This window comes from Protopterus annectens, chromosome 10.part0 (genome assembly GCF_019279795.1).
Source record: "Protopterus annectens isolate FY-2018-M chromosome 10.part0, PAN1.0, whole genome shotgun sequence".
Taxonomy (NCBI): Eukaryota; Metazoa; Chordata; order Ceratodontiformes; family Protopteridae; genus Protopterus; species Protopterus annectens.
This window is the reverse complement of record NC_056744.1, coordinates 1,273,417,390-1,273,443,850: the sequence shown is the minus strand read 5'-3', so window position 1 is coordinate 1,273,443,850 and position 26,461 is coordinate 1,273,417,390. Positions and strand designations below refer to the sequence as shown.

The 26,461-nt window shown below is 40.0% G+C and overlaps 1 protein-coding gene across 1 annotated transcript in view; it reads right to left on the bottom strand.

Annotated features, from left to right (window-relative positions):
- LOC122814267 (oxysterol-binding protein-related protein 8-like) overlaps positions 1-26,461 on the bottom strand; it is a 716,151-nt gene that overhangs the window by 314,046 nt on the left and 375,644 nt on the right. The window contains exon 11 of the mRNA XM_044086861.1: positions 560-658. Within this exon, the coding sequence (XP_043942796.1) occupies positions 560-658 (99 nt within the window). The remainder of the gene's footprint in view (positions 1-559; positions 659-26,461) is intronic.

Genomic DNA, 26,461 nt, shown 5'->3' with positions numbered 1-26,461 from the left:
TTTCTATCATTTTTGTCAAATGTGTTTCTGAGTAGTATCCCACAGTCCTATTGTGCTATTTGATATACAAACTTTATGCTACTTAGAAGTCCAGATTTTTTTTCTACTTTTCAAGGGCATTTGTTCCTATTTTTAAAGTCTGTAGGTTTAGAGGCATGAATTTACCTGCAACATGAGTACTCCATTCGGAGCAAATGTGCATGTTTTTTTAAGCTGATCTCTTTTCCTCCTAGAGTAAAATTTTACTTGATTAAGTAACTCAGAAATTGTGGACAATTTCAGGGGACAGCACATGGATAAGTAACCTTAGCCACTCCCCAGACTGCTGCACTAGCATGTAGTTCTGTTATCCTCTCTGAAGTCCCCGTAAATGGAAAATAGTAAGAGAACAGCCACTGAATCTGAAGGAATTGGCACAATGGGGAAAACTGCAGAACTAAGGCTTCTTCATTGCACTAATCCTCTCTGAATGACAGGCCATTTGTTTTAATTCAACATAATAACACTTAATTGACACATCACATGCAGAAACACAGAAAATAGCAATAGGTATGCTTACCTCTACACTGAACATGTGGCATGGTCATAACATAATCTTCTTCTCGATTTAAGAAGGTAAGTTCAATATCTCCCTCCAACATGACATATAAAGAATTTCCTGTACAGTAGAGATTGACCATTATTAAAACTGCAACATGATGTCTACAATTAATGCACAATGTTCTCACAAAGTGTGACGCTGAACAACTTAGGTAATCAGACACTGCACTCTGGTCATCCCTGAAAAAGAACTGTGTGCCCAGACAACTCCAGTTCAGACACTGGATGAATGAGGCAAAAGGATGTGAAAGAATGTCCTAAGCCAGATCCTGTTTGTTTGGAGAATGAGGATTTACATGCACTCAGATTATGCTCCGCTGGAGACTGAGGTATGTCTCCCTGGTTCTGTAAACTATTTTGCTAGTGTGTGTGTGTGTGTGTGGGGCATGAGCAAGTTAATAGTGTGGGCAGTAATACTTATATCATCATATTTGCTCTATCAACCTAGGGTTTTCCTTCCTCTTATCTTAAAATCTCCACTCCTTTCTGCATATATGATGCCCACCTCAACTGGCATTCAGTTTACAGATGATTTTGTACTCTCCCTGCAGAGACAGAAAGAAAGAGAGAGACAGAGCTACCCACAAGATCACAGGAGATCCTGCAGGGGCCCTGTACCCCTGGATAAAAAAAAATAGGGGATCAATAGTGGTAATGTGAAATCCTAATTGTGACATGGACTGAGATCGTCAACAGAAGGTAAGTAATGGGGGCCAAAAACACAAAGTGAAAATTACAAGGGGATAGTATGTCCAATGGGCTTATCCAGTTAACAATTTTTCCTCTAATGCCCACTGAAAATAGACTGGGATATATTACCCTTAGTGACCCAAATAAATCTGCTCAGGATACTCTCGATGATTTCTGTGATATTAACTTTTGCATTCACAAGCACATATCAGTAAGACACACACATTCAGGTAAATTCAACAAAACTCCCCTTTAGAGGAAACACAAATTAATGAGATATATGCTACAAAACAGGTACTGCTTACCTTAGTTTAGCTAATTAAAGTACAGAAACTACCTACATTTCTTAACAAATCTTCCCATTCTAGCTATTAATTCAGCTTAATCTCAAACTGTAAAAATAATTATAAGGTATTCTTTAACAGCATGAGTAAAATGAATGTAAAAATTGTGAAGGTAACATATTATCAATAAACAATGATGCAAGCACCTAGCTGCAAGACATTGCATAAACAATCTATGCAAGCCTCATCATAAGAAGACATATGTCAGAAAGAAACAGAAACAGGGGCGTGCATTCATTAGATAACTAAAGATATTATAACTACTTTCACAATAGTAATTTAATAATTAAGTTTAGTGGGACAAGACAAATCCCTAGTTTTACTGAGATTTGTTTCATCCATGTTAACTGGCCAATGCAGGCTCAGCAAATAGCATGATAGAGAGAATCTCTGAATCAGAGACATGGAGGTGTTAAGCCACATATTGAAATTCCTCATTAGCAGCTCATTACCATGTCTCGGAATTGCACACTGCTCTGCCATACCTGACCATTCATACCAACCCATGTATTGCAGTAACATAGATGCCCCCTTACATGCATATGCACACACACGAACATGCATGCGCATGCACACACACACACACACACACACACACACACACACACACACACACACAGAGCACTGCCAGACACCCTCCACTGAAAAACACACTCATACTCGAGTCAAAGCATGTACAAACCAGTCCATACCCACTAACTCACAGTAATGGAAATACTTCCCCGCACACCAGCACTCATGTTCCAATGGAGACAGATAAGCGACACACAAATGTGTGTGCAATGCCTCTACTACGCATTATTGAACACACACAGACACACACACACACACACACACACACACACACACACACACACACACACACACACTGGCTATCAGAATCCCTTAAACCTAAGTCAAAATGCAGAAAAACTAAACTTTAAGGGTTTGTTTTGCAGGTGGACAAGCACCCCCCTGATGTGGTGCACCACCCAAAGTTATATATACTAACTCCATGGTCACACCAACTTGTAGATGGGAAATATCTCCCAAAAAATGGCATCTCTGTGGGCACACACTTAGAAATCTCCCAGACAATGGTAATGGTTTCCAAAGAAAAAGAGCATTTGGCACTTTGATCCTCTCCATCTAAACTTCTGTGCGCACACACACACACACACACACACACACACACACACACACACACACACACACACCCATTCATCTGCATTCATACCCCTATAGGTATGCATGCGCACACACACAAGATGGTGTTCACTTTTTTCCTCACAGGGAAAAAAAAATGAACACTGCAGAGTGATCCTCTGAATCATTCTGCCAATTAATCTGGAGGCACCACCATTTCTGGCAGACAGGACATGACTAATTAGTATGAGCCTTGACTCCAGACTGTTACATATGCGTGAAGCTTCCCCAGCAAGACGTCTGTCCACACTATGGCCACCATGAAGGGTAAACTGTAGTTGGAGAGCACTCCCTGAACTGGAAAGTCTTATCATAATGTGGAATATTTCTAAGTTAAGGCTTCCACATCATGGTAAGCCTTTCTTTATTCTACCAATAAGTTTTTACACAAAAGCAATGAAAAAGTCACTAAGCCCCTGTTAATCATGTTACAGAAAATGTTAGCATGTAATGCTATCAGAGGAGCAAAAAAAACTGTCACTTGCAAACTGATGGCATCTGCTTTAAACTGGGTATGTTATTCCATAACTGCCTGCTATGCCAAAGCAGCAGTTATGGCTCACTTCCAGCAGTCTAGATTTAAGCCTCACTTGATAAGGGGTCAACTGGAAATGTTAGTTATTCTCACAACTATCAGCCTTGAGAAACATTATGAAAGTCAGAGGATATGGAAACAAGAAGGGATATGAAAAACATTTGAAACATCAGCTAGTTAAGTATGTGTGGGTTGTAGGGGGTGGGGGCGGTCTGTGGAAGAATACTTGGGCAACCTGAGATACCAAGTAAATTATGTTTGTCTGTTATTCTCACCATGTTTAGAAAAGAGAATAGTCTTTTAGTCAGATTTCTACAGAGGTCTAGTACTTTCTGTTACTATTTTAAAGAAGTGCAAAGGAAGTGGACCCAGCCCAGGCCAGGGCTATATCTACAGCCTATACATATATATGCATGTATGTATATGTAGATGTATATACAGGTCTATATCTACAGTAAGGGATAAGGAGTTTCTTTATTCTGTTTACTCTTTCTGGATCAGATTAAATTGACTTTCTGATCTAGGGTCCTTCCCTATAAGTTTCTGTTGCTAATTTATCAAGTCTCAGACTTACTAGGGAGTCAGTATTTAAGTAAAAAGCAGAACTAAGTGGGAGAGCTCTTGCGGATTCCTTTGACTGACAGGAAATGATATGAGTCCTTAACATTATTCATACCCCTGCAAGACCCAATTTAACACTCAATCCTGGGTTCATATTGGTAAGAGGACTCAGTATTACAGTGTTTTAAACACTGTGTTCATCAGCATTTTGGCCTTTCAATAGTATCTATCTATCAATACACACACACACACACACACACACACACACACACACACACACACACACACACACACACACACACACACACACACACACACACACACACACATATATATATAATATATAGCTAGATAGATATATACATAGATGCTTATGCACACACAGAAACAAACACACACACACACAAACACAGACACACATATATGTATACATACACACACACACACACACACACACACACACACACACACACAGACACACACACACAGACAGACACACACACACACACACACACACACACACACACACACACACACACACACACACAGACACACACACACACAAGTGTGAGTATATATATTATATACATAACATATTTATATACAGGTAGAACTTAACCAACAATGGGTATCAGTAATCAGGTGTCTTAAATACAAGTCAGACCTATAGCTTATTAATGTAATAAGCTCAAGAAATGTGGCTCATTAAGTTTTCTACAAGAAAACTTAAAAAAAATAATAATTAAAAAAACATGAAGACTACAGTACACTTCTGCACCACAATTTCCTTACAATTTTAATATGTTTTTTTCCTGTTTTACACCCAGTATTTTATCATGTATTCATATGCTCTGATCCACATCTTTGCATCTTAAGTTTATTTCAGGCTTGCTTTTAGACAATGTGAATTTGTTTCAGGCTTGTTTCCAGACAAATGTATCTTCATTTTGCTGCACACACAATGATATATTGTCAAGGAACTAAACATATATCTCTCTGAGGTCAGGATACCAATAGCAGCACCATCCGCCAGCCTAAATCTGGCAGCTTTAAGTATCCTTTGCGAGCAACAAGAAATTTTGGGGTCACCTACAAGGCTGACAGGTAAGAAAGAGGAAAGGATTAGGCACAGACAGGAAACAAATGGGACAGATGAAGCATGACAAAGAATAGGGAGTGCTAGAGAGAGAAAGAGTGAGAGAGTACGAGAGAGACACACAAATGGATGGAGAAGTGTAAGCAGTCTTACATGGCCATACCAGACAGAGAGAAACAAATACACAAGACTAAGCAGCAAGTTTTTTTTTTTGTAATACTCATTTTGCTTATTTTATTTGATTTAGTAATAATCCTGAACTAGCATGCATATTTTGATTTAATTTGTTCATTTGCAAAGATATAAGTCAGGTAAACTGCAAGGCTAGCAGTAATCATACAAAAACACACAAAAAAGTATGTCACAGCAGCTGTGTATGACATAGGTGCAAACAGAACAGTGTCAAAAAAGTGACTGTCATATGGGCACTGTGCAGTGCCATGGACCGCCGTAAATTTTAATGAAAAATGTACAGCCAGAGGTGATACATAAGACAGCATTAAGAAGAATGAGTGAATTTCACTCCTATGAACCTAATTAGTATCACGACTCCATACAAGACAGCCCGTAAAGGCAATATAGGGACAAGAAAGAGATAAATCTAGGCGACTATTTAAAATGTCAGGACCCGCTAGGGTAAATCCTGAAATACAGACACTGAATTGTCAAAAAGTGAACATACATATTTTATGTCAGAGATGGTCACTTCTTGAAATATTCCCTTCTCTCTAGGGTAGGGCAATCTCACAGTTAGTATACAGAGTATAATTTTGGGGGAGTGCCTGCCAAACTGGGGGGGGGGGTGCAAGGGCACTTGTCCCCCAGCACAAAACAAGTTTAAAGGAGAAGAATGATATTTGAGATTCACTGCTCTGTATTTTTTACATTTTTTTTTTTACAGTAGGTCGGCACTCGACATTAAGAGAGACGATATTTTAAAAGGGAGCCAATAATATACATTAAAGGTAGCAATGATGCTTAGTAACAAGACAGAGGACTTTGTTAAGTTAATCAGAAGTGAACTGAGGTTAACAGCTGAAAAGTGATGAAAAGGGACTAGACAAAGACTCTGCTAGTGATGCAGGGCTTGGGTAAACGGCCTTGAAGTTAGGATATGAAATGCTGTTAGATCAAGGTAGATGCTTGAAACAAATGGGCAAATTTGACAGCTGAACTTGGAGGTCAGATTACTAAACTGGAAAGGGACTTCTGAGGACTGCTGTACAAAGCCAGTATGATGGCTACCATATGACATCTTATGGGTACTTGTGTATTCATGCGCTTGCTTTTTTTTTTTTTTTTGCAAGTGACAATATATCGCCTTGAATGACCAGTAAACAAAAAAATAAAAAAAAAACATTTGCAAAGGAAGCTCTGCTTAAGACTTTGAGGACTTAGTGATAACCTCTTTGGAATGTAGCTACAAAATGTGCATTCAATGCTTCTAGTGGGTGGACTCAGATATGAGACTAGTAGCCACCTTAAACATTTGTCTTGGTTAATGTTTGTCTCTGCTGGATATAAAAATATAACAGTCTGAAAGGACACACTTTTCTTTTGCTGGTCTTCAGCAGTATTTAATATGCATCCCTGGCAGTGGGATTAAAAAGAATTATAAAGTATGGCTGTGTATTATTCTTACCATAAGAACAGACTGTCAAGAGAAGATCTAAGACTAAAGTATAACATTTAGGTTTATTCACTTTCTTTTTCCTGTTTAGATATGACCTGGAACACTGAATGCAATGAATGTCCTCCAGTACTGGTGACAACGGAAACCTCCTGAATGAAGACAAAGCTATCCCTAAGTAGGAGAAGATCAGTGGTCAGCTTAGTGAACTCATCACTGACTCAAGTGTTTATGAAATCCATGAGTAACAGTCTTTGGTGAGATAGTAAACAGCTAACAAGAAACTCAAGGAGATCTTGCAGAAATGCATCCAGTTCAACAGATGAATATTATATGACAAGAAAACTCAGTTTTCTCCTGCCCCAAACATGTGTACAAAATGCATTCATGTAATTCCACCAAAGCCCAAGATACCAGTTTCTTACTAATGAATCCATTTACCAATTGTGTTAATCTAAGCAAGTCACTTAATCAGAGTGGGTTGCAAAGTCATTCCTGAAAAGGGACACTTGTGCCAGTGGTCTTACCTGACTAAGAAATAACTTAAAAATCCATAGACTCACCATGCTTCAGATGAGACATTAAAATGAGGTCCCATTTGTTTGAGCTGCTGGTAGCTCAGGTGGATGCCAAAGACCCACAGTGACTTTTGAAAAGAGTAAGGGAAATTTCCCAATGCCCTTGCTAAATCTCCCCTTGAAGTATAAATACTACTTTGGGTCTCCCATGAAAAGAGATCACTAGGCTAGTAGAGCTAACATGGTTAATAAAAAATAAATACCATTAAACATATCTATATATATATATATATATATATATATATATATGTATATATATATATATATATATATATATATATATATGTATATATATATATATATATATATATATAAGTGTGTTTGGGTTTCGCCACCCATTTTAAATGAATTTTGCTATGCCCTTTTTCGAGGTTAGTATACTGTGCCTCTGTCTAACAGTGACACAGAAGTGATACCCGGGGTAAACCTATGATCTCTCATCCACTCATCAAGATTCCTCTTGAAGAGAGTCAATGAGGGACTCTGCCTAACCTGGACTGGGATTTTATTCCAGAGTGAAGGGAGCCTCTGGGTTATGAATCTGTCCTCCAGCATGTCTTATTTATTTCAGTGCTGAGGTTCAAGTCTCTCGAGCGTGTAGCTTGATGGGATTTGGATTTTCTGAGGTGCAGCATGTCCATTAATTCCGGGTTCGACATGGCTTTATACGTCAGGCACAGATCGCCTCTGAGCAGGCGGTATGCCACTGAGTAGAGCTGGAGTTTCTTTAACCGGGAAGCATATGGCATCTGTTTGAGCCCTTTGACCTCTTGGTGAGGTACTTTTGAGGTCTTTCCAGTTGCTGTAGGTGTCTGGTAAGGTACATCCCAAAAGGGGCATTGTACTCAATTATGGGCCTGATGAGGGATGAGTAAAGAGGCACGATGACCTCCCCTGATCTAGATGTGAATCCCTTCATGATTAGGTGGGCTATATAAAATGTTTTTCTAAACACTTTGGCCACGTGGTTTTCAAATGAGAGATTGCTATCAACTTGGGTCCCTAATTACTTCTTCCGTACTTAATGGATTACCACCTATGTGGTAATTTGTGGGCACTTTGTTTTTGCCAAAGGGGATGACTATACACTTTTTGGCGTTTAGCTTGAGGCCATGGCTCTGGCACCAGTTGTCTGTTTCTATGAGGCCCTTTTGTAGGATGCTTATGTCGGCTGGAGAGTCAATTATGGCGCCTAGTTTGCAGTCCTCTGCGAACCTGGCCAGACACAGTCCTTCCGTGTTGGCCTGTACCTCCGAGAAATATATACCGAACAAGAGAGGTCCCAGGACTGAGCCTTGTGGGACGCCACTTGTAACTGGTTTGGAGTCTGACATGGCTCCAGCAATTCTAACCATGTGGGTTCTGTCCTTGAGCCAGTTTGCAACCCATCTAGTGACATAGGGGTTTATATTTAAGCTGGTGAGCTTATCTATAATGCCAGAGTAGGGTATTGTATCGAAGGCTTTTGTGAGGTCCAGGTAGGCTGTGTGGACCACCTTCCCCTGATCAATGGCCTTGGTGACTGTTTCAAAGAAATCAACCAGGTTTAAGAGGCAGGATCTGCCCTTAACAAAGCCGAACTGGGTAGGATCCAGTGTCTGTAGGTCCCCAATATCTGTATTTATGAGGTCCATGATGATCCTTTCCATAGCTTTGCAGACCAAGCTAGTCAGGCTTATGGGGCGATAGTTTCCAGGATCCGTTGAGGCACCACCTTTGTGGAGAGGGACCACTGTTGCTGTATGCCACTCTTTGGGTACATATCCTGTAGTAAGGCTGAGATTGAACAGTAGTTTTATGTTTGGGTTTAGCTCTTCTTGGAGTTCATGTAGGACGCAGCCAGGGACACTGTCTGGTCCCATTGATGCTGTGTTTTTTGCTTTGGAGAGGGCGGCTCTTACCTGAGCATCTGAGATGTCAGGGGGGCAGCACTCTGCTGGGATAGATATTTGCCCTTTTGGTGGGGAGGGGGGGGGAGTTTGTGCTGAACCTGTCAGCTAGGACGTTGGCAATGTCTGTGCATTTGGCGTATTTTTTGTCATTTTGGACTAATTCTGAGCATATCTGGGAATTCCCACCCAGGTTCCTAACATAACTAAAGAAAGCCTTGTGATTATCCTTAGTGTCCTGTGCAATTTTTCTCTCGAAGCTGGCCTTAGACGATTTTATGAGTGCCCGTAGTTTTTTGCTAATACGGACCAGAGATGCCTTCCCTTTTTGGGATTTTGCTCTATCATGTAGTAGCTTCCTCCTTCTATTGTTTAGTTTGTTTATGGCTGGGGTCCACCAGACAGGACGCCTGCCTTTGAAGGACTGGGTCTTGGTTTTATTTGGGATTGCATGATCCATGCATTCCTGAAGGTGTTCATAGAATGCGTTTATAAAGGATTCTGCGGTCTGGGCCGTATTCTCCACAGGCCCGGGGGCTTTGAAGGATTCCACCTCAGTTTTGAGAAGTGTGAAATTTGCTTTAGAGAAGTTTTTCACTGTGGGTTTCTGGGCAGGGGGTGGGGTCGGGATGTGAATATCCAGTGAGATTAGTTTATGGTCTGATCTTACCAGTGAGGGATACACTTCTGGTCTGGAGCATAGAGCCCCCATGTTGGTGATGATCAGGTCCAGTATGTTTTCCCCTCTTGTGGGAGTGGTAACAAGTTGTTCCATAGCATTTGAGTTTATAAATTCTAGGAACCTTTGGGCTGGGGTGTTGGAGCTAGAGTAATGCTCCCTGTCTATGTTTGGGTAGTTGAAGTCGCCCAATATAATGGTGTTTGGAGAGACCTTCATATTTTCCAGTGTTCTCAGGAAGGTCGAGTGAGGTTCCTGGGTTTAGGAGGGTGGTCTGTAGCAGGCTATAAACTGGAAGGCAGTTTTACCCACTGTTAGTTGCATATGGATAGTCTCTAATGCTTTGTGCTGTGCCACCAACCTGGAAGTGTGGGTATCTTTGACGAATATTGATACTCCCCCTCCTTTTGTGGTTGGTTCCAAGTTTTGGGGCCGAAAAGCATGGTATGAGGTATAACCTGGTAGTGCTGGGGTGCTCTCGGAAGCCTTGAACCAGGTTTCTGTTACTGCACAGATATCGATGTTCTCCATGCTAAAGAGAGTTTCGAGTGCGTGCATCTTGAGGTTTAGACTTCTGGCGTTGAGTAGCATTACTCTTAGTTTCTTATCCCTTGTGATACCTGTGGAGGTGGGTTTGTCTTTTGAGCTTTGCCTAAAAAAGGCACTATGGGGGTGGCAAGAGCCTTTGCCAATATCCGAAAGCCCAAGGGTGACAGGTGCAAGCCAACCCTAGCGAAGCATCGTGGCTTGTCGAGCATGTCATCCCAGGCTGACAGGCATTGGATCCCCTTTGAATGACACCAATACTTAAGCCAATTGTTGAAATTGATCATCTTGTCTTCATATTGTGGCATCATTCTTGGTGAGGGTAAGATGCTACTCAAGGTCAGGGTGATACCGGCCTGGGCTACATGCTCAGAGAGCTCCTCTATGTCTCTTTTCATGTAGTCCAGGGAGGTACATCTCAGGTCATTCACACCAGCATGGACAATGACTGAGTCATATTTGTACTTGCCTTGGAGTGACCTGAGTGCTTGTGTTATGTGGCGGATCCTAGCGCCCGACAGGCAGCTCACCGTGACCTTCTCCTTGTTCAGCCTGGTGAGCAGGACGTCAGTGTGCCTGATGATAGAGTCACCAATTACAAGTGTATCAGGTGTGTTGTTTAGCCTTAAGGGCTGTGACTGTTCAGCACACTGGCTTTGTGAGCTATGTATTGCACGTGTTTTGTTTTGGGGTAGCGGTTGCTTGGGTGTCTGCTTTGGAGGTCTCTGCTGCTTAGGCAGATTTTTATTTAGAGCCTCCGAGTATGTTTTTGTGTGTTTATGTGTTTGGTTTGCTGTCGTGGTAGGTCTATGTGAGACTGGAATTGTAGTGAGTGTGGTTTCCTTCTCCTCCTGACTGGTTACGCCAGTACTGGGTTGAAAGAGCTTAGCCTCCAGTTTGGCTATATGGTTGCATCTCTCACATGTGTTGGAATTTGGTGGGAGGAGGAGAGGGTTGTCAGTGTACATGAGGCAGTTGTAACATTGCCTCAAGATTCCCAGATTCACCAGCTGGACTGGAGAGGAGATTGACAACTGACCTTTGGACATGCTAGAATAGTATTGGGAATTCCTTTATAATTGAAAAAAGGGCCAGTGGGGAACAAGGTACTCAAGGGGAGTTTGTGAGGGTGTAGTGCTTTTAATTTTTTAGTGCTGACTCATATAATTGCTTTAGCGAGCAAGTGCCAGGCTTTAGAGTAGGAATAGGGTGTTTATTATGAGAACTAGATCAGTTCTAAGGGAAAAAGTGAAGAGCAGACTTTGTGGAGCCGAGAATGGTTTAATCCCAATTAAGCGGAACTGCCCGATGCTGCGCTATGCGCAAAATCGTTCAAAGCCGCGCCAAAGCGGGTTTTATACAGGGGGACTTGAAAGAGCTAGAAATTAGCCCAAAACGGCCAATAGACTACCAGATTCTTGTGCTGGGAACACTCCTCCAGGGTTAGATAGGCTGCTCTAAGCTCCCCACTGCCACTGGTGAACAAAGAAGCCTCCCTTTATCCAAGAAAGGAAATGGGCAACACAGGAACTTTCCAAAAGTCCAGAATACAGCAAAGTCTGTATTTGGACTACTCTACGTCAGGAAAGACGGGAAACAAGGATAATTTTTTAGTTTTTTTTCTTTTTTGCAATATATACTGTCATATATGTTATATATGTTTGCATGGGGTAAGCTCCCCCCCACATCCCTATCCCCTTTCCTAAATATAAAAACCCCAGTTATACAAACATAGACAAAAGACAAAGACAACCTTCATCAAATCTGTCTGGGTCACCAGCTGCAAACGTGCATAACTGCAAATGCAATGAAACTGAAAACGGAGTTCAATTAAAGAGAGAACATTCACAAATCATAAAATCGTATTTGATTTATTTGCATCTATTAAACTGCAGTGTTGATATTTGCTGCTCTTTTCCCCCATGTTTCAGACAGTAAACAGTACTGACATTGGAAATGGAGCCATAAAAAGCATATGTAGGAGACACTTCCAGCCCCAAATTAAAGCAATGGGCTATCCCACCAATGATCCTGCCCTTCTAGGAGCACTGTATATTAGAAGGACCTTGAAGTATGAGAGCAGGTAAACAGTCTGACATTTTATCCCATTAGGTCTGTGTAACTGACACCATATCATGTTCCAACAAGTTAGAAACAATATAAAAAACCAGGAGTACAAGTCGGCAGAACAAAATCCACATAAGCTGATCTCCATGCTAAACCAGGACACAAGGCAGGCAGTTTTCACTTCAGCAACTGATGGAAACAGTCTCTTGTATAAGGACAAAATAATCTTTACTCAAAGCATAAAACAAATTTGTTTATTCAACAGATGAATAAAAATGGCAAGCGCTTTCACCCGACTGGGCTTCTTCAAGCCAATACCAAACTACACTTTAAAAAACTATTTATACTCTTTAAAGCTGACATCATATCCTGTTATACAATAAAGTAATCAGCAATTAAATAACAGGTGATTCTTAACCATTGCATACTCGCTAGTTAACAACATAAAATGTATGAATCATTTAAAACCTCTGATATCACGTTAAAATCATGACTTAATTCAAGGTGCAAAACAATATTCCTGAAAAACAAGGACAATATTACAACTTAAAATGTAAAAATAAGGGTAAATAACATATGTGTGTATATTAAACACTACATTAAACCTTTAATCCTCTACCTTTTAACATGGGTCTAATGGGTACTCTATTGTTCAAGCCAGGCTCCCTATCTGCCCTCAACCTGACAATCCATTTAGTTTCATTCTGTTCAGTAAAATTAACCACATCACCTCTTCTGATAGAAGGTGTATTCACCTGTATAACAAGAAACTTAAATTTATGCTGTGCAGATGTTTCCATAACATGCTTGGAAAGCGCATTCCTATTTGATCTTATATGGATATTATATATATGCTCTCTGATCCTGTCTTTAAGCCTTCTGTCCTTCTTGCCCACATAAAAGGCTGGGAAAGATGTGCAGTAGGCCAAGTAGACTATATGCTCAGTATTATAAGTAGCCACAGCATGGAAATAAAAACAATGTTGACTCACAGGATGTAAAAAAGTGGCAGTGCTATCTATTAAACAACAAAACTTGCAGTTCCTGCAAGGTCTGGTAATGGGTGTAGACCTGTGTGTATCGTTATTGTATCTATTAGGGTAAAACAAAATCCTATGAAGGTTCATACGGTTCTTATAAACAAACCTAGGTGCATCACCCACAGTATCATGAATTGCTGGGTCAACAGTAAGAATATCCCAGTACTTAAAATAGATGCTTCTGATCTCATTAACATCCTGTGTATAGTAAATAGACACTCCAATACCATGCTTGTATTTCATTGTACTATCTAGCGCATCATTACTATTACTTCCTGTGTCATCCCTACTCATAAAATACGGGGCAGCCCGATCTCTCCTGAGTGTATCAACTCCCATGAAACCCTCTCTAATTTCATCTAGGCTATAAACCCTGTCAACTAATTGGTCGTGAAGGCCAGTCAACTCATTATGAAAACCCATATCAGTGGGATTAAGGCAGGAAACCCACATCGCCTGTCCTCTCACTATATTCCTGAAAACAAACTTGGGGTGCATACTGCTCCTATGTAATAGAGAGTTTCTATAACAAGGCTTCAGGAAAACCCCCGCATTCAATACACCACTTGGAAGTCTCTCAACAAATACATCTAAAAATGAAACTGATGCACTCATCGTAAATTTCAAGTATGGTACCAATGAGTTAATCTGTCCTAGAAAGTTACCCAAATCCTCTTAATTTGCCGTCCACACCAAAAAAAAGGTCATCTACAAAACGCATATAAAACTTAACATGTTTCCTGAAGCTCTCCATCTCAAATAAGCTATGTCTCTCCCAATCTGCCATTACTAGATTGACGTAGCTATTGGCACACGAGGTGCCCATAGCCATGCCATCTTTTTGAATGTAAATACTATTGTTAAATGTAAAAATATTATGGGTCAACACAATATCTGATAATCTACATAAAGCATCTATAGAAGACCTAGTGTAGTTAGGGTCTATTTCCAAGCACCTACGTACACATTCAATGCCTTCATAATTCGGAATCATGGTAAATAAGGATTGAACATCCAATGTAACTAACCAATATGGTAAGTCTACAGGCAAAGCTGTTGTACATTCATATAACATCAAAAGGAATTGTTTGGTATCCTTTAAAATGTGCCTATATGTATTAACAACTGGTCTGAATCTACTTTCCAGATATAAGGAGATGGGTTCAGTTACCCAACCTCATCCAGCAACAATGGGTCTCATCGGTGGATAAGTAGGGTGTTTATGAATTTTAGGCATACCTTGTATGCTTGGAATCAATGGATGTTTAACTAGAAAAAATTCATATAACTGATCGGTGATCATCCCATTACTTACTAAACCCATTAAAGACATTGTTACTTCATTAATACACCTCTCTACTTGACCAAACACTATCCGATGGTAAAACTGGGGATCACTCAACATGTTCTCCATACTCTCAACATAATCACTACTATTCATTACCACTACCGGTCCCCCTTTATCTGCTGGTCTTATAATCACATTACGATCACACCTAAGTGTCTTTAGTGCTGCCCTCAGTCTTGGATTTAAATTACCAAACCACTTCTTATGTCTATTATCAATATTATTTTTATATAAATCTTCCTCCTCTAACTTAGAGAACGCATCAATTAGAGGATGTAAATTAGGGACATATACACTTGGTTTTCTTAAATTTTGACTCTTATCAGCTTGTGCACAATTACCAAAATCAAATTTTAACTGCACATTACGAGCAAAAAAAGTCACATCCATAACTGAGTCAGGTATGTCACTTCTGACAGACGGTATGAATGTCAAACGCCTGTTCAGAACTTCAGTTTCATCCTTATCCAAAACTCTGCTAGATATATTCCAAACTAATGATTTGTCATTTTCTCCCACATATTTTTCAAAATCGGGCCCACATATTCCTCCTCTAACATTCTTCTCTTCTGTCTCCCCCTGTTCATGGATCTGTCCCTCCCTCCCCTTCTGAACTCTTGTATGGGGAAAGGGGCAGGTCCATCTATTACTACAAGTCCATGACCAGACATGCTATTGGTCTTTTTTCTAACAGACCCATCATGACTGGCTTTGGTTTTAGCTAAACTAGATGATACATTATTTACTGAACCTGATTCTAGATGACATATGTTAACATTACTACTGGGACTTTCTGCTTTAGGTGCCACAGCAGAAGGTTGTGATGTATCACTTATGATATCCTCACTGTGAACAATTGCAGTTGTAACAACAGTATTCACAACACTGCTGCGTGAATGTTCACTCCCTACAACAGGTGAGATATCACATACAACATTTCCACTGTTAGCAACTTTAGCAACACTTTTTGTTCTCAATACATTTGGTGCTATTTTGCCAAGTCCATTTCTTTCAAAGTCCGTTCTTGGCCAAGTGAAGACATGGCCGTCCCTAAAGTCAATTGTATCTCTACAAATCTTATTCTGCTTCTGTTCAAGTAGTTTTTTCTCAAACAGAAAAAACGTTATCTAACAATTTCTCAAAACTCTTATCAACAACGGCAGATGGAAAAGTATCACAAACAAACTGCTGCTGTTCTCTAATACGAACTCGCAATGCCGCTTCTTCCTATGTTCATACACCCTATTCCTTAAACTCTAAAATATCTTTCCAAGGCTCACCCCTTGGATTCTGTGCAACATGTTCAATACCAAAGAACAAAAACTCATGGTCTAAAAATTGACTCACATGTTTAGCCAGGGTATTGGTCTTTTTTAAGATTCCTTATATCCAACGTATGTTCATACACCCTGCTTCTAAACCGTCTCTGGGTTTTTCCCACATAAGTATACGAATTACCCACCTTGAGGGCTCTATGAATACATCAGCGAGTGATAATGTAATTGGGCAAACTACACCACCAGTTTTGCGGAGACAATTTCTTGGACAATCCACCAAGGAAACCGGAGGTGATGGCAGACCTAATGGAGGTAACGGCTCTCTTAATGTTAACATAGCCAATTGGTTGAAAAGGGCACTGGGCCAAAGAATTTCTGGCTCTGCTGCTAACAATAACACGTTCCAAGATTTATTGTATCGGTTTGAGAATAAAGTAATTAAATACAGAAAATTGTTGATTGAGAATGACTATTTTGGGGAATGTATCAGACTTAAACTTGTGCCCAAAGGACTGAGGTATTGGAAATACCCAAGTAGACTGACAAGTGATTCCCCTATGTTCCGTGAGCTGTTAGAGCTCTTTGACCGACAGGGCTTTGAGCTCATCGAAACTATGATTAAACACAATTGTAGGGATTTGGATAAAATGCTCGGGGAAGTGATCGCTCTTGAAAAAAACATCAAAAGTGACAGTTTATTTGCACAAAACAGTGACAGCTTTTTTAAGATTTTGGAAAAAGCTGACCGGGTCTCTAAGGAAGTGAGAGACCGGAAATACAAAAAGACTGAAAGGGATAGGTCAGACTATAATCAAGGGCGGGCCTATCCAGTACCTGGGCATAATAGCAGGAGCTTCAATGAGGGCGGACAACGTGGCTTCTATCAAAGTGAGGAAAATGAACGAGGCTACCATGCTGTCCTTTTAGAACATGCCCCAGTGCGGCGTTCGGAAAGAATCCACAACAGGAACTCGAACAACAATGGTCAGAGACAGGAATGGAGGAGAATGACGAACAACTTTGGGAGGAACAAGAGGCGTTGATTACAACGGGGGTTCTGGACTATGAATTTGACAACAGTGGATTGGAAGGTTTTAATATTGGACCAAAAATCAACTTAAATAATAATGGTGACTTTAAAATTTATAATTATTCAGATGTGGTTATTGAAAGTGAACTCAGTGATGTGCTTTGCAAGGGACTGAATTTTGTCCCTACCTGTAAAACTAATTTTGAATCATTAATTGTTGGCTTAAAAATGTTTACAAGGAAGCTTAATTTAGCTTTAGTTTTTCGTGATAGGACTGAAAGTAACTACACCAAAGAATTGGTCCGTAGGAGTGTTTTCAAGCCTCCCCTTTGTACACCCCTTCTAATTTTTGAAAAGTTGTGTGAGTTTGAATTTAAAAAGTTTTTGGAGACTAGTGCCTTCAATGATAGCTTAAACAACTTGACAGAAAGTGAATGGAAGTTATTGAAAGGACTTTGTTCTGACAAAAGCATAAGGGATATGAAGCCTGGCAAAGGTGGCGGAATTGTTGTAATGCCCAAAGTTGATTATGTGAACCGTATGAATGCTATGCTTTTGGAGGATAGTATGTATGAAGAAGTGTCCTTCAATTCAGTGAATTTATCTTATGTTCAAATTGACTATTTAATTGTTAGAACAGGGTGCCATTACAATAGATGAATATAACTTTTTGAATTGTGAATATCCTATGGTACCCTCCATATCTGGCCTACCAAAAATTCACAAATGTGTTTCCGATCCTCCATTAAGGCCCATTGTAAATGCTTCTAGAGCAAAATTCATCCCCTTTCTAAATGTATTGATGTAAAATTGAAAAAAATGCATGGGACTTAATTCTGAAATTTGTAAAGACTCAGGGGATTTTCTGGGGAAAATCAGGAATTTAACATTTCATGAAAGTATTGTGTTTCTTACCATCGATGTTGTGAATCTTTTTCATGTAATTATGTATGATATAGGTTCTGAATGGTTCTATGACTGTTTAGTTAGGACCAAGCTGTTTACTGACAATGAGGTATATGTTATCAGTACTTTAATGGAGATGGTATTAAAATGCAATTATGTATATTTTGAAAGGCAATACTATCACCAAAAATGTGGTGTGGCAATGGGAGCTGCTTGTGCTCCAATTTTTTTCAACATTATTATGCTTGAATGGGAAAAGCAATTTATCATAGGCTCTGAATATGAGCAATTTTGGACCAACTATCGCTGTTTTTTGGAAGACATATTTATTGCATGGACAGAACCTGTTGAGAAAATCCCAAAGTTTATTGAGTGTTGTAATAGTACCACAACTTTCCTTAAATTCACACATGCTTTTCACAATGATGTTATCCATTACTTAGATGTTGAAATACGGAAAGATTATAATAATGGGAGGTATATTATTAACATCTACAGAAAATCCACGTACTTCAATTGTTTGTTACACTTCGGCAGTTGCCACCCCCACTTTCAAAAAAGAGGGTTGGTTAAGGGGCAATATGTTAGATAAGCCCGAATGACATCTGAAGATGACACATTTGAAGCTGAAGGGAACAAACTAGCGGAGAGGTTTATGGTAAGGGGGTACCCTTGCCCACTGATTACACAAATATTTGGAGAAGTTTCTGTTAAATGATATGAGGGATTTTATCAACCCATTCTTGGGGGAACAAGTGGCTAAATTCAGAGGTTGGCCAATGAATATAATGTAGCACAGGTGGCCAAACAAAGGCTTTTATTACTACCTACACCCTTGACTTTATAGGTATTCATGAAGTATTAAGGAGGAATTGGCATGTTTTTGAGTGTTTTTAAGGGATTTCAGACTTCTTGGGGAAAGAACCTGAGATGATACGCAGAAAAGGGAAATCCTTCAAGAATTTGTTGGAGACGATGGTCGTTTTAACACTGGAATTGGTCTCAGGAGGAGAGGCACTGCAAAGTGTGGTGCTTGCCCCCAGTGTCCCTTCATGTTGGAAAGTGATTCCATTGTGATTTACAACCAAATAGTGAAATGTTTATTGTAACTGTAACACCAGGGGAATTTTATATATATAGCCAAGTGTAAAAAATGTCCCAGTTTTTATGTGGGGAAAAACCCAGAGATGGTTTAGGAATAGGGTGTATGAACATACATTGGATATAAGGAATCTTAAAAAGACCAATGCCCTGGCTAAACATGTGAGTCAATTTTTAGACCATGAGTTTTTTTTCTTTGGTATTGAACATGTCACACAGAATCCAAGGGGTGGGACTTGGGAGTTTAAGGAATTGCTTTGGCAAATTAAATTGCAAGCATTTACCACCCCTCCCCGGGTTAAATGAAAGCTGCTCTATTAGCAGTGTTTTAAGGTTACGGTCATATACAGTATAAGGACCATCAACACAATGTATAGTGTGTTTGTTTTATTTTTAAGTTGTACTTTAAGACAACTTTTAATGTATTTGTATTTATGTCTGTGTTTTAAATGTTTAAAACATAGGACATGATGTTTCTTTAAATGTTCTTAGTAGTTATGTCAGGTGGTGTGTGATTAGTGCTATTTAAGTGTTTTAACTGATGGGATTTACAGATTCTGAAGAAGTCTTTTTGATACAAGCTGACGAAAGCGCTTAATCTGTAAAATAAAGAATTATTCATCAGTTCCTGGCTTTTGGTGTCCTTCTGTTCAACTTTTGGACCTTTGCTTGGTTTAACACCAATCAATACCCAGAAACATGGGAGTAAAAGGAGCAAATGCCAAATAGCAGCAGGCAGTAACAAAATCCCATTCCAATTTGCTGCCCATTTGTGTAAAAGAAGAAGTAAAAATAGCAAAAAATAAACCAAAAAGAAGAATGAGTTGTTAAAACAATTGTTTGCCGAGGGCATATACACAAAAATTTCAATGTCTACAAAAATAAATATTTACTTTGAAATATATATCATCTACACAAACACAAGTATAAAAAGACTTAAAGTAGATGACAATGACATTGCTACCAGCCTAAACTAGGAAATAAAGCCAAATAAGAATATATATATATATATATATATATATATATATATATATATATATATATGGGTCTACCTGAATTAACTGAAACTGCAAATGACCAACAGCAAGATAACCGACACTGGAAGATCGACAACAGAGAAGACCGACAGTTGAGAATCCTGATGCTAAGAACACCGACATGTTAAGGTAAGTGTGCGGTTGGGATGGACGTTAGGGTCAGAGTGTGTCTAAGTTAAGTGTGTGATAGTGACGGATGTTAGGGTAGGGTGCAGGTGAGGTAAGTGTGCAATAGTGATGGGCTTTAGGTTTAGGGACGGGTTAAGTGGGTTAGGGTGCGGGTAAGGTAACTGTGCGATAGTGACGGACGTAAGGGTTAGGGGCGGATTAAGTGAGTTAGGGTTAGGGTGCAGGTAAGGTAAGTGTGCGATAGTGACAGACTTAAGGGTTAGGGACAGATTAAGTGAATTAGGGTTAGGGTGCCGGTAAGGTAAGTGTGCGATAGTGACGGACCTTAGGGTTAGAGTTTGGGTTAAGATTAGTGCATATATAGTTGTGTATGTAAGGTTTAGTGTAGGTTTGTAAGGTTTTTGGTGTGCTTGTGTTGTGTGTGTGTTTTTCGGGAAAGTTATTTGTTTTGTTGATTGTCGGGATTGCGGTTTGTCGGGCATGTGAAGTTTCGTGTTTTTGAACTTTCAGTTTTGTCGTGTCGGTTATTTCGTTGTCGGTGTTTTGGCATGTCGGTGTTATCAGGTAGACCCATATATATATATATATATATATATATATATATATATATATATATATATATATATACATAGTAAGAAGAATAACTCATTATTAATATAAAGACAGAACTATGCCATGTAAATAACTGCACAAAAGTTTCAGAGTTCTAACAAAAGGGCCAAAATGGTGCCACTGTAGCAGACAAAAATGCTTAGCAATACAAATAGACCAAATAACTAGATTAAATTTAAAATTATGTAACTAAAGCAACACACAAAGTTGTTAACATAAAGGTTAAATAAGACAGCTGACAGCTATTTCCACAGAAAGCTAATTAAAATACAACAATATTTAAAATGTAATAGATAATACAATAACGTTAGAGCTTCCTTGGACATGTCTGCACAATATCCACTAACAGAGTTCAAGATGTATTGCAACAAGAATCTAGGCAGTTAACAACTATCCATAAGAGGACCAAATGATGGTACTGGGCCTCTCATTATAAGAGATTTATGAAAACTATTTATTGTGATAAAAGTCCTGTTTAACTGGTGTTCTTTCACATGGAATAAGATATTCTACCAAGTGAAGCTAGAAAGAAAGGACTAATTCTACTAGTTTTCAGGAAATGTTTGGATAAGAGAGATAACTCCTTCCCCATAGGATTTGTCAAGCTGTGGAATGATCCACCAAGGAAAATAAGCTCAGACAGTTCTTAGAACTTCAAAAGAAAGCTCAGGCTAATGACAATAGCAAATACTATTTGTGATTTAATTAACTAAAAATTGCTTTAGCTGTGATATTCCAGTGATACTATGAAACAATTACACTGAAATAAACACTGGATATGACTATTCATGTTGAATAGACAAATCAAAACTTTATCACAGTATGGAATAAACACCAGAAAAAAAAATGGGTATCTCTGGAAAAAAGGGATCAAATTCCCAAACAGCTTAAATAATGGTGGCTCAAAAGATAGTACAGTTGTGTAAAATCTTACCATAACTGTAGATGTCCTTCTGTTCACTGTTGCAGTATTCATAACATTAGGGATCCCTTGCCTAGGGCAGCCAGACATCCAGCCAGTATATCAAAGTCTTAGGTTGTTTTAAGGTATGCTGCAGCATAGGGTATAAAGGTGATGTTCAGACATACCATCCTCAGAACTGAAAGTCCCAGTAGGAAAGCCAGTCTAAAGAAAACTAAGAGGTAACCAATATATCCAGAAGACAAATGGACCAGGGGGAGGAGGTAGGGAGTGAATACTTAACAGTGAAGAGGAGGACATATACCATTATGGTAAGATTTTACACAACTGTGCTATGCCCTACCATTACACTGTTGCAGCATTCATAACATTAGGGAGAGTGCCAAAGTTCAGGAAGAAACATGGGAGGAGGAAAGACCAGCAGAGCCCTATAGGAAGCCATGAAGGATGGCCCTAGCAAAACCAGCTCTAACTATGGAGATTCCACCCAACTTGTAGTGCTTAAAAACAAATAGAGATGCCACCATGAAAAGAGAATTTATTCTGTAAAACACACAATCCAAATGTAAATAAGGCTAAAACAACCAGGATGAGCACTTTCGGCTGTATGCCTTCTTCAGATCCTGTTAAACTAAGAAATACTTCCTCTTAAATAATCAAGTCCAGCCAATCAGGCGTTATCTGTTTTTTTCTGATTGTTCAACTTGTAGTGCTTGGCAAATGTATGCACAGAAGTCCAGGTAGCTGCCTCAAGAATAGAGTTAGTATCCAAACCCCTGAAAAAAGCACCAGAAGAAGACACATCCCTAGTAGAATGAGCCTTAACAGAACAAGGAAGGTGCTTACCATGAAAACAATACGAAAAATAAATATTTTTTGAGATGCAAGAAGAAATAGTCTGCTTGGATACAGTTAATCCCGAGGACCTGGGATGAAAGGAAGCAAAGAGCTGATAAGATTTCCTAGTAGTTTTAGTCTTATCCAAATAAAATCTGAGTTGTCATTGCACGTCCAACGTGTGCAGCACCTTCTCACCAGCAGATTATGGAGAAGGGAAAAGGAATAGACTGATTAAGGGACAACTCATTTGTCACCTTGGGCATAAAAGAAGGAATAGTACACAAGGATACCCTGTCCTTATGAAACAAAAAGGAGGACAAGCTATAAGGGCTTGAAGCTCAGACACCTATCTGCCAGAAGTAAGGGCTAACAAAAGAACAGTCTTCCAAGAGCAATATTGCAAAGAAGCTGAAGCTGCAGGTTCAAAAGGAGCTTAAGTCAATTTCTCCAAAACAATATTAAGATGCCATAGAGGAGGAACAGGCTTCCTGGGAGGCCTAATATGAAGGACACATTTTAGGAATTGTTTAGCTTCAAATCTAGAAGCTGAAGGAGGAGGTTAAGGCAGACAAGCAGAGATAGCTGATAAGTGAGCCTTAACAGTAGAATAAGCCAATCCAGCATTGAGCAATTCACACAGATAAGACAGAACCAAAGGAACATCCACAGAAAGTGGATCCAGGTTACGAGAAGCATACCAAACAGAAAACGTCTTCCATTTGGATAAGTAGGATTTCCTAGCATTGGGGTTCTTGGCCTCCTGCAGGAACCTAAGCACGTCCTCCAAATAAAGGTGTCTATGTGAAATCAAAATCCTATCACCTACAGAGTCAGTTGAAGAGTGAACAGGTGGGGATGGATAAGAGATACCTTGTCTTGTGTGAGTAGGTCTACCCTGTGAAGTAACTTGCGATGATTGCCCTTGACAAAAAACAGAAGAAAAGGCAACCAATGCTGTCTTTGCCAAAAGGTAGACACCAACAAGATTTTGGGGGCGCTCTGTTGAATTTTGAACAGGACGTTTGGATTGAGAAGAAGGGGAGGGAGAGCATAAAGAAACATCCCCTTCTAAGTAAAGGCATCCACCTTCCACACTAGAGAACCTGGGACTCTGGCACAAACAGAGGAAGTTGTCTTTTTCAGAGAGAGGCAAATAGATCTATTTGAGAAGTACCCCACTGGTGAACAATGTCCAGAAACACATCTCTGTGAAGTATCCATTCATGCGATTGAGTTAAGGACCTACTCACTCATCTGCCAGAGTGTTTTGACCTGAGAGAATATAAACTGCCTGAACAGTCACTTGATACTGGACAGCAAGTTCCCATACCAGGAATGCCAACTGGCAAAGAAAATAATTGTTTTATTCCCCTCGTTTGTTTGCATACCACATCACTGTGGTATTGTCTGTAAACACCTTGAGAGGTCCCAGGGAGAAAAGAGGATGAAAAGCCTGAAGTGCCAGCAGAAAGTTCTCATCTCTTTGACACTGATATGTTCTTTCTGTTGAAGAGGTGACCACACCCCCTGCACCTTTAGAGAGCCAAAAGCTGCTCCCCATTCCACGACTCAGGCATCTGTGAACAGCTCCTGACAGGGAAGAGGGGGATGAAAAGGGATCACTGGATTTAGGGACAACTGCTGGATCCACCATTGGAGTTCCTTCTTGAGACTAGGTAGAAGATGAACTACAAATTCTAGGGGATGAGCATGTTAAAGCCAAACTGACTTCAGGAACCACTGGAACTTCCTTATGTGAAGTTTGGCCAAAGGGAGCATAGGGATGGGTGGGTTCCATGAATCTCAGAGCTCTCAGAAACTCCCTGGCTGTAATGGAAGCCAGAGGAAGAAGAGTTTGAAAGAAAGAAACAAGGGTCAAGGCCTCTGAAGGAGCCAGGGATGCCCGCAAAGGCAGTGTCTGAATCCTGGAACCCAGAAAAACATGGTCTTGAGAAGGAGTCAAAGAAGACTTTTTGAAGTTTATTGTAAATCCAAGGCTCTGAAGAACAGAAATGGCAAAATGGAGATTTTGCAACAGGATCTCTAGAAAGGATGCCTAAAACAGAAGGTCATCCAAATAAGGAAATACTTGGATTCACTAAATCCTGCAAGAAGCAAACACATAAGCGAGGCATTTCAATACCTTGGGGCAGTAGAAAGGGCAAAGGAGAGAACTGAAAATGTCAGGTAGCAACAGAGAAATGCAAAAACTTCCTGAAAAGGGGATGGATCAGAATATGGAGATAACCATCCTTGAGATCCAGAGACACCATATAAGATTGAAGAAGCAAAAAAGGGGAGAAAGTCTGAAGGGACAACACAACAAAAGAGGGTGCCTTCAGAAAAGTGTTTAGATGAGAGAGGTCTAGAATTGGCTAGGTATTTCCTGAATCTGGGTACTAGAGGTATCCTGGAGTAACCCCCCCCCTTTGGGATGCAGGCACCTCTTGAATAGTACCCTTAGTCAAAAGGTCCTGAAGCACCTTTGGGAAAAAGGAGAGTCATTCCTGAGGAGGCTGAGGAATACCCACAAAAGGGGGGAAGGGATGTCTAACACCATGAAATACCCCTGGCAAATAATGGACAGAAGCTAGGAATCCTGAGTAATTTGTAGCCAAACAGGAAGAGTAACAGAGAGATGCAAAGAGAAAAAGGAAGTGGCTGGGAAGAATAGGACAGTCAGATGGCACCTGGTTTATCTGCAAAGGAAGACTTCTGAGGTACTGACGTCTGAGTAGCTTTAGCAGGAGGAGCCTGCTTGCCACTCTTTTTTGCCCATAGGTGGAGGGTGAGATTACCTGCAAACAAAGGCTGGCTTATTGGGGTAGTTAAGTTGAAATTTAGGAACAACACATGCTTGAGTTCCTGTAAAGCTTTTCCCTTATCCTAAAGGGACTTACAATTCAGCAGCAGCTTCACCAAACAAGTGTTTATTATCAAGAGGGGCATCCATCAACCTAGCCTTGATATCATCAGTTAAAGGCTGAAGACAAAGCCAATAATACCTCCTCATCACTGACCCAAAAACAGCAGCCACAGAAGAAGCATCTGCTGCATCATAACTACACTTGCAATTGAGATGGCTTGTCAGAAATTACAGACATCACTGAGGGGTCAACAGCAGGACACTTGTACAAAAATGTACAGTCCTCAGGCACCCTATAGAACCTATTAGGTTTCTTGGAAGCAAGGATCTGAGAACATGGAGCTTTAGAGGCATTGGAAAATGCATCCAACAAAGCAGCCAAAACAGGAGGAACAGCAGAAGGTTTAGGAGATTCCATCTGCTGCAACTTATACTGTGTCTTATGAATCTCAGAGACCTGAGCACAGTCTCATTTAAAAAAACTCCATCATTCTGGAGATTGTGTCCCCAAAAGAAATCTCTTCTTAGGAAGTATGAGGACTGGAAGATTACTCTTCCTCTGACTCATAGTCCAAAGGAAAAGGAATCTGAGAAGAATAAGGATTCCTCATTCTAATCCAACTCTTCCTCAGAGGAATCATGTTCCCTGGCCTTTTAAGGGGAGTAGAGGACCACGCAGGAGCTGGAACAGAAACTCCCTGAAGAGGCTTCACTGTCACCAAAGCACTAAACAAACCCTGAGTGAAGGCCAACCACTCACTCTGTGGATCCTTAGGAACATCAGAAATATGTTTAGTTTTGTTTTTCTTCAATGGGACATCTGCCTTAAAAAACTTGGAAGGCTCTGACCCAAGATGGCATTCAGTAATGGTAATAGGGACCTCTTCTCTGACTAAAATCTGAGGAACACCCTTAGGCCCCACAGAAATGATAAACCTCGGTTCCCCCTGAAT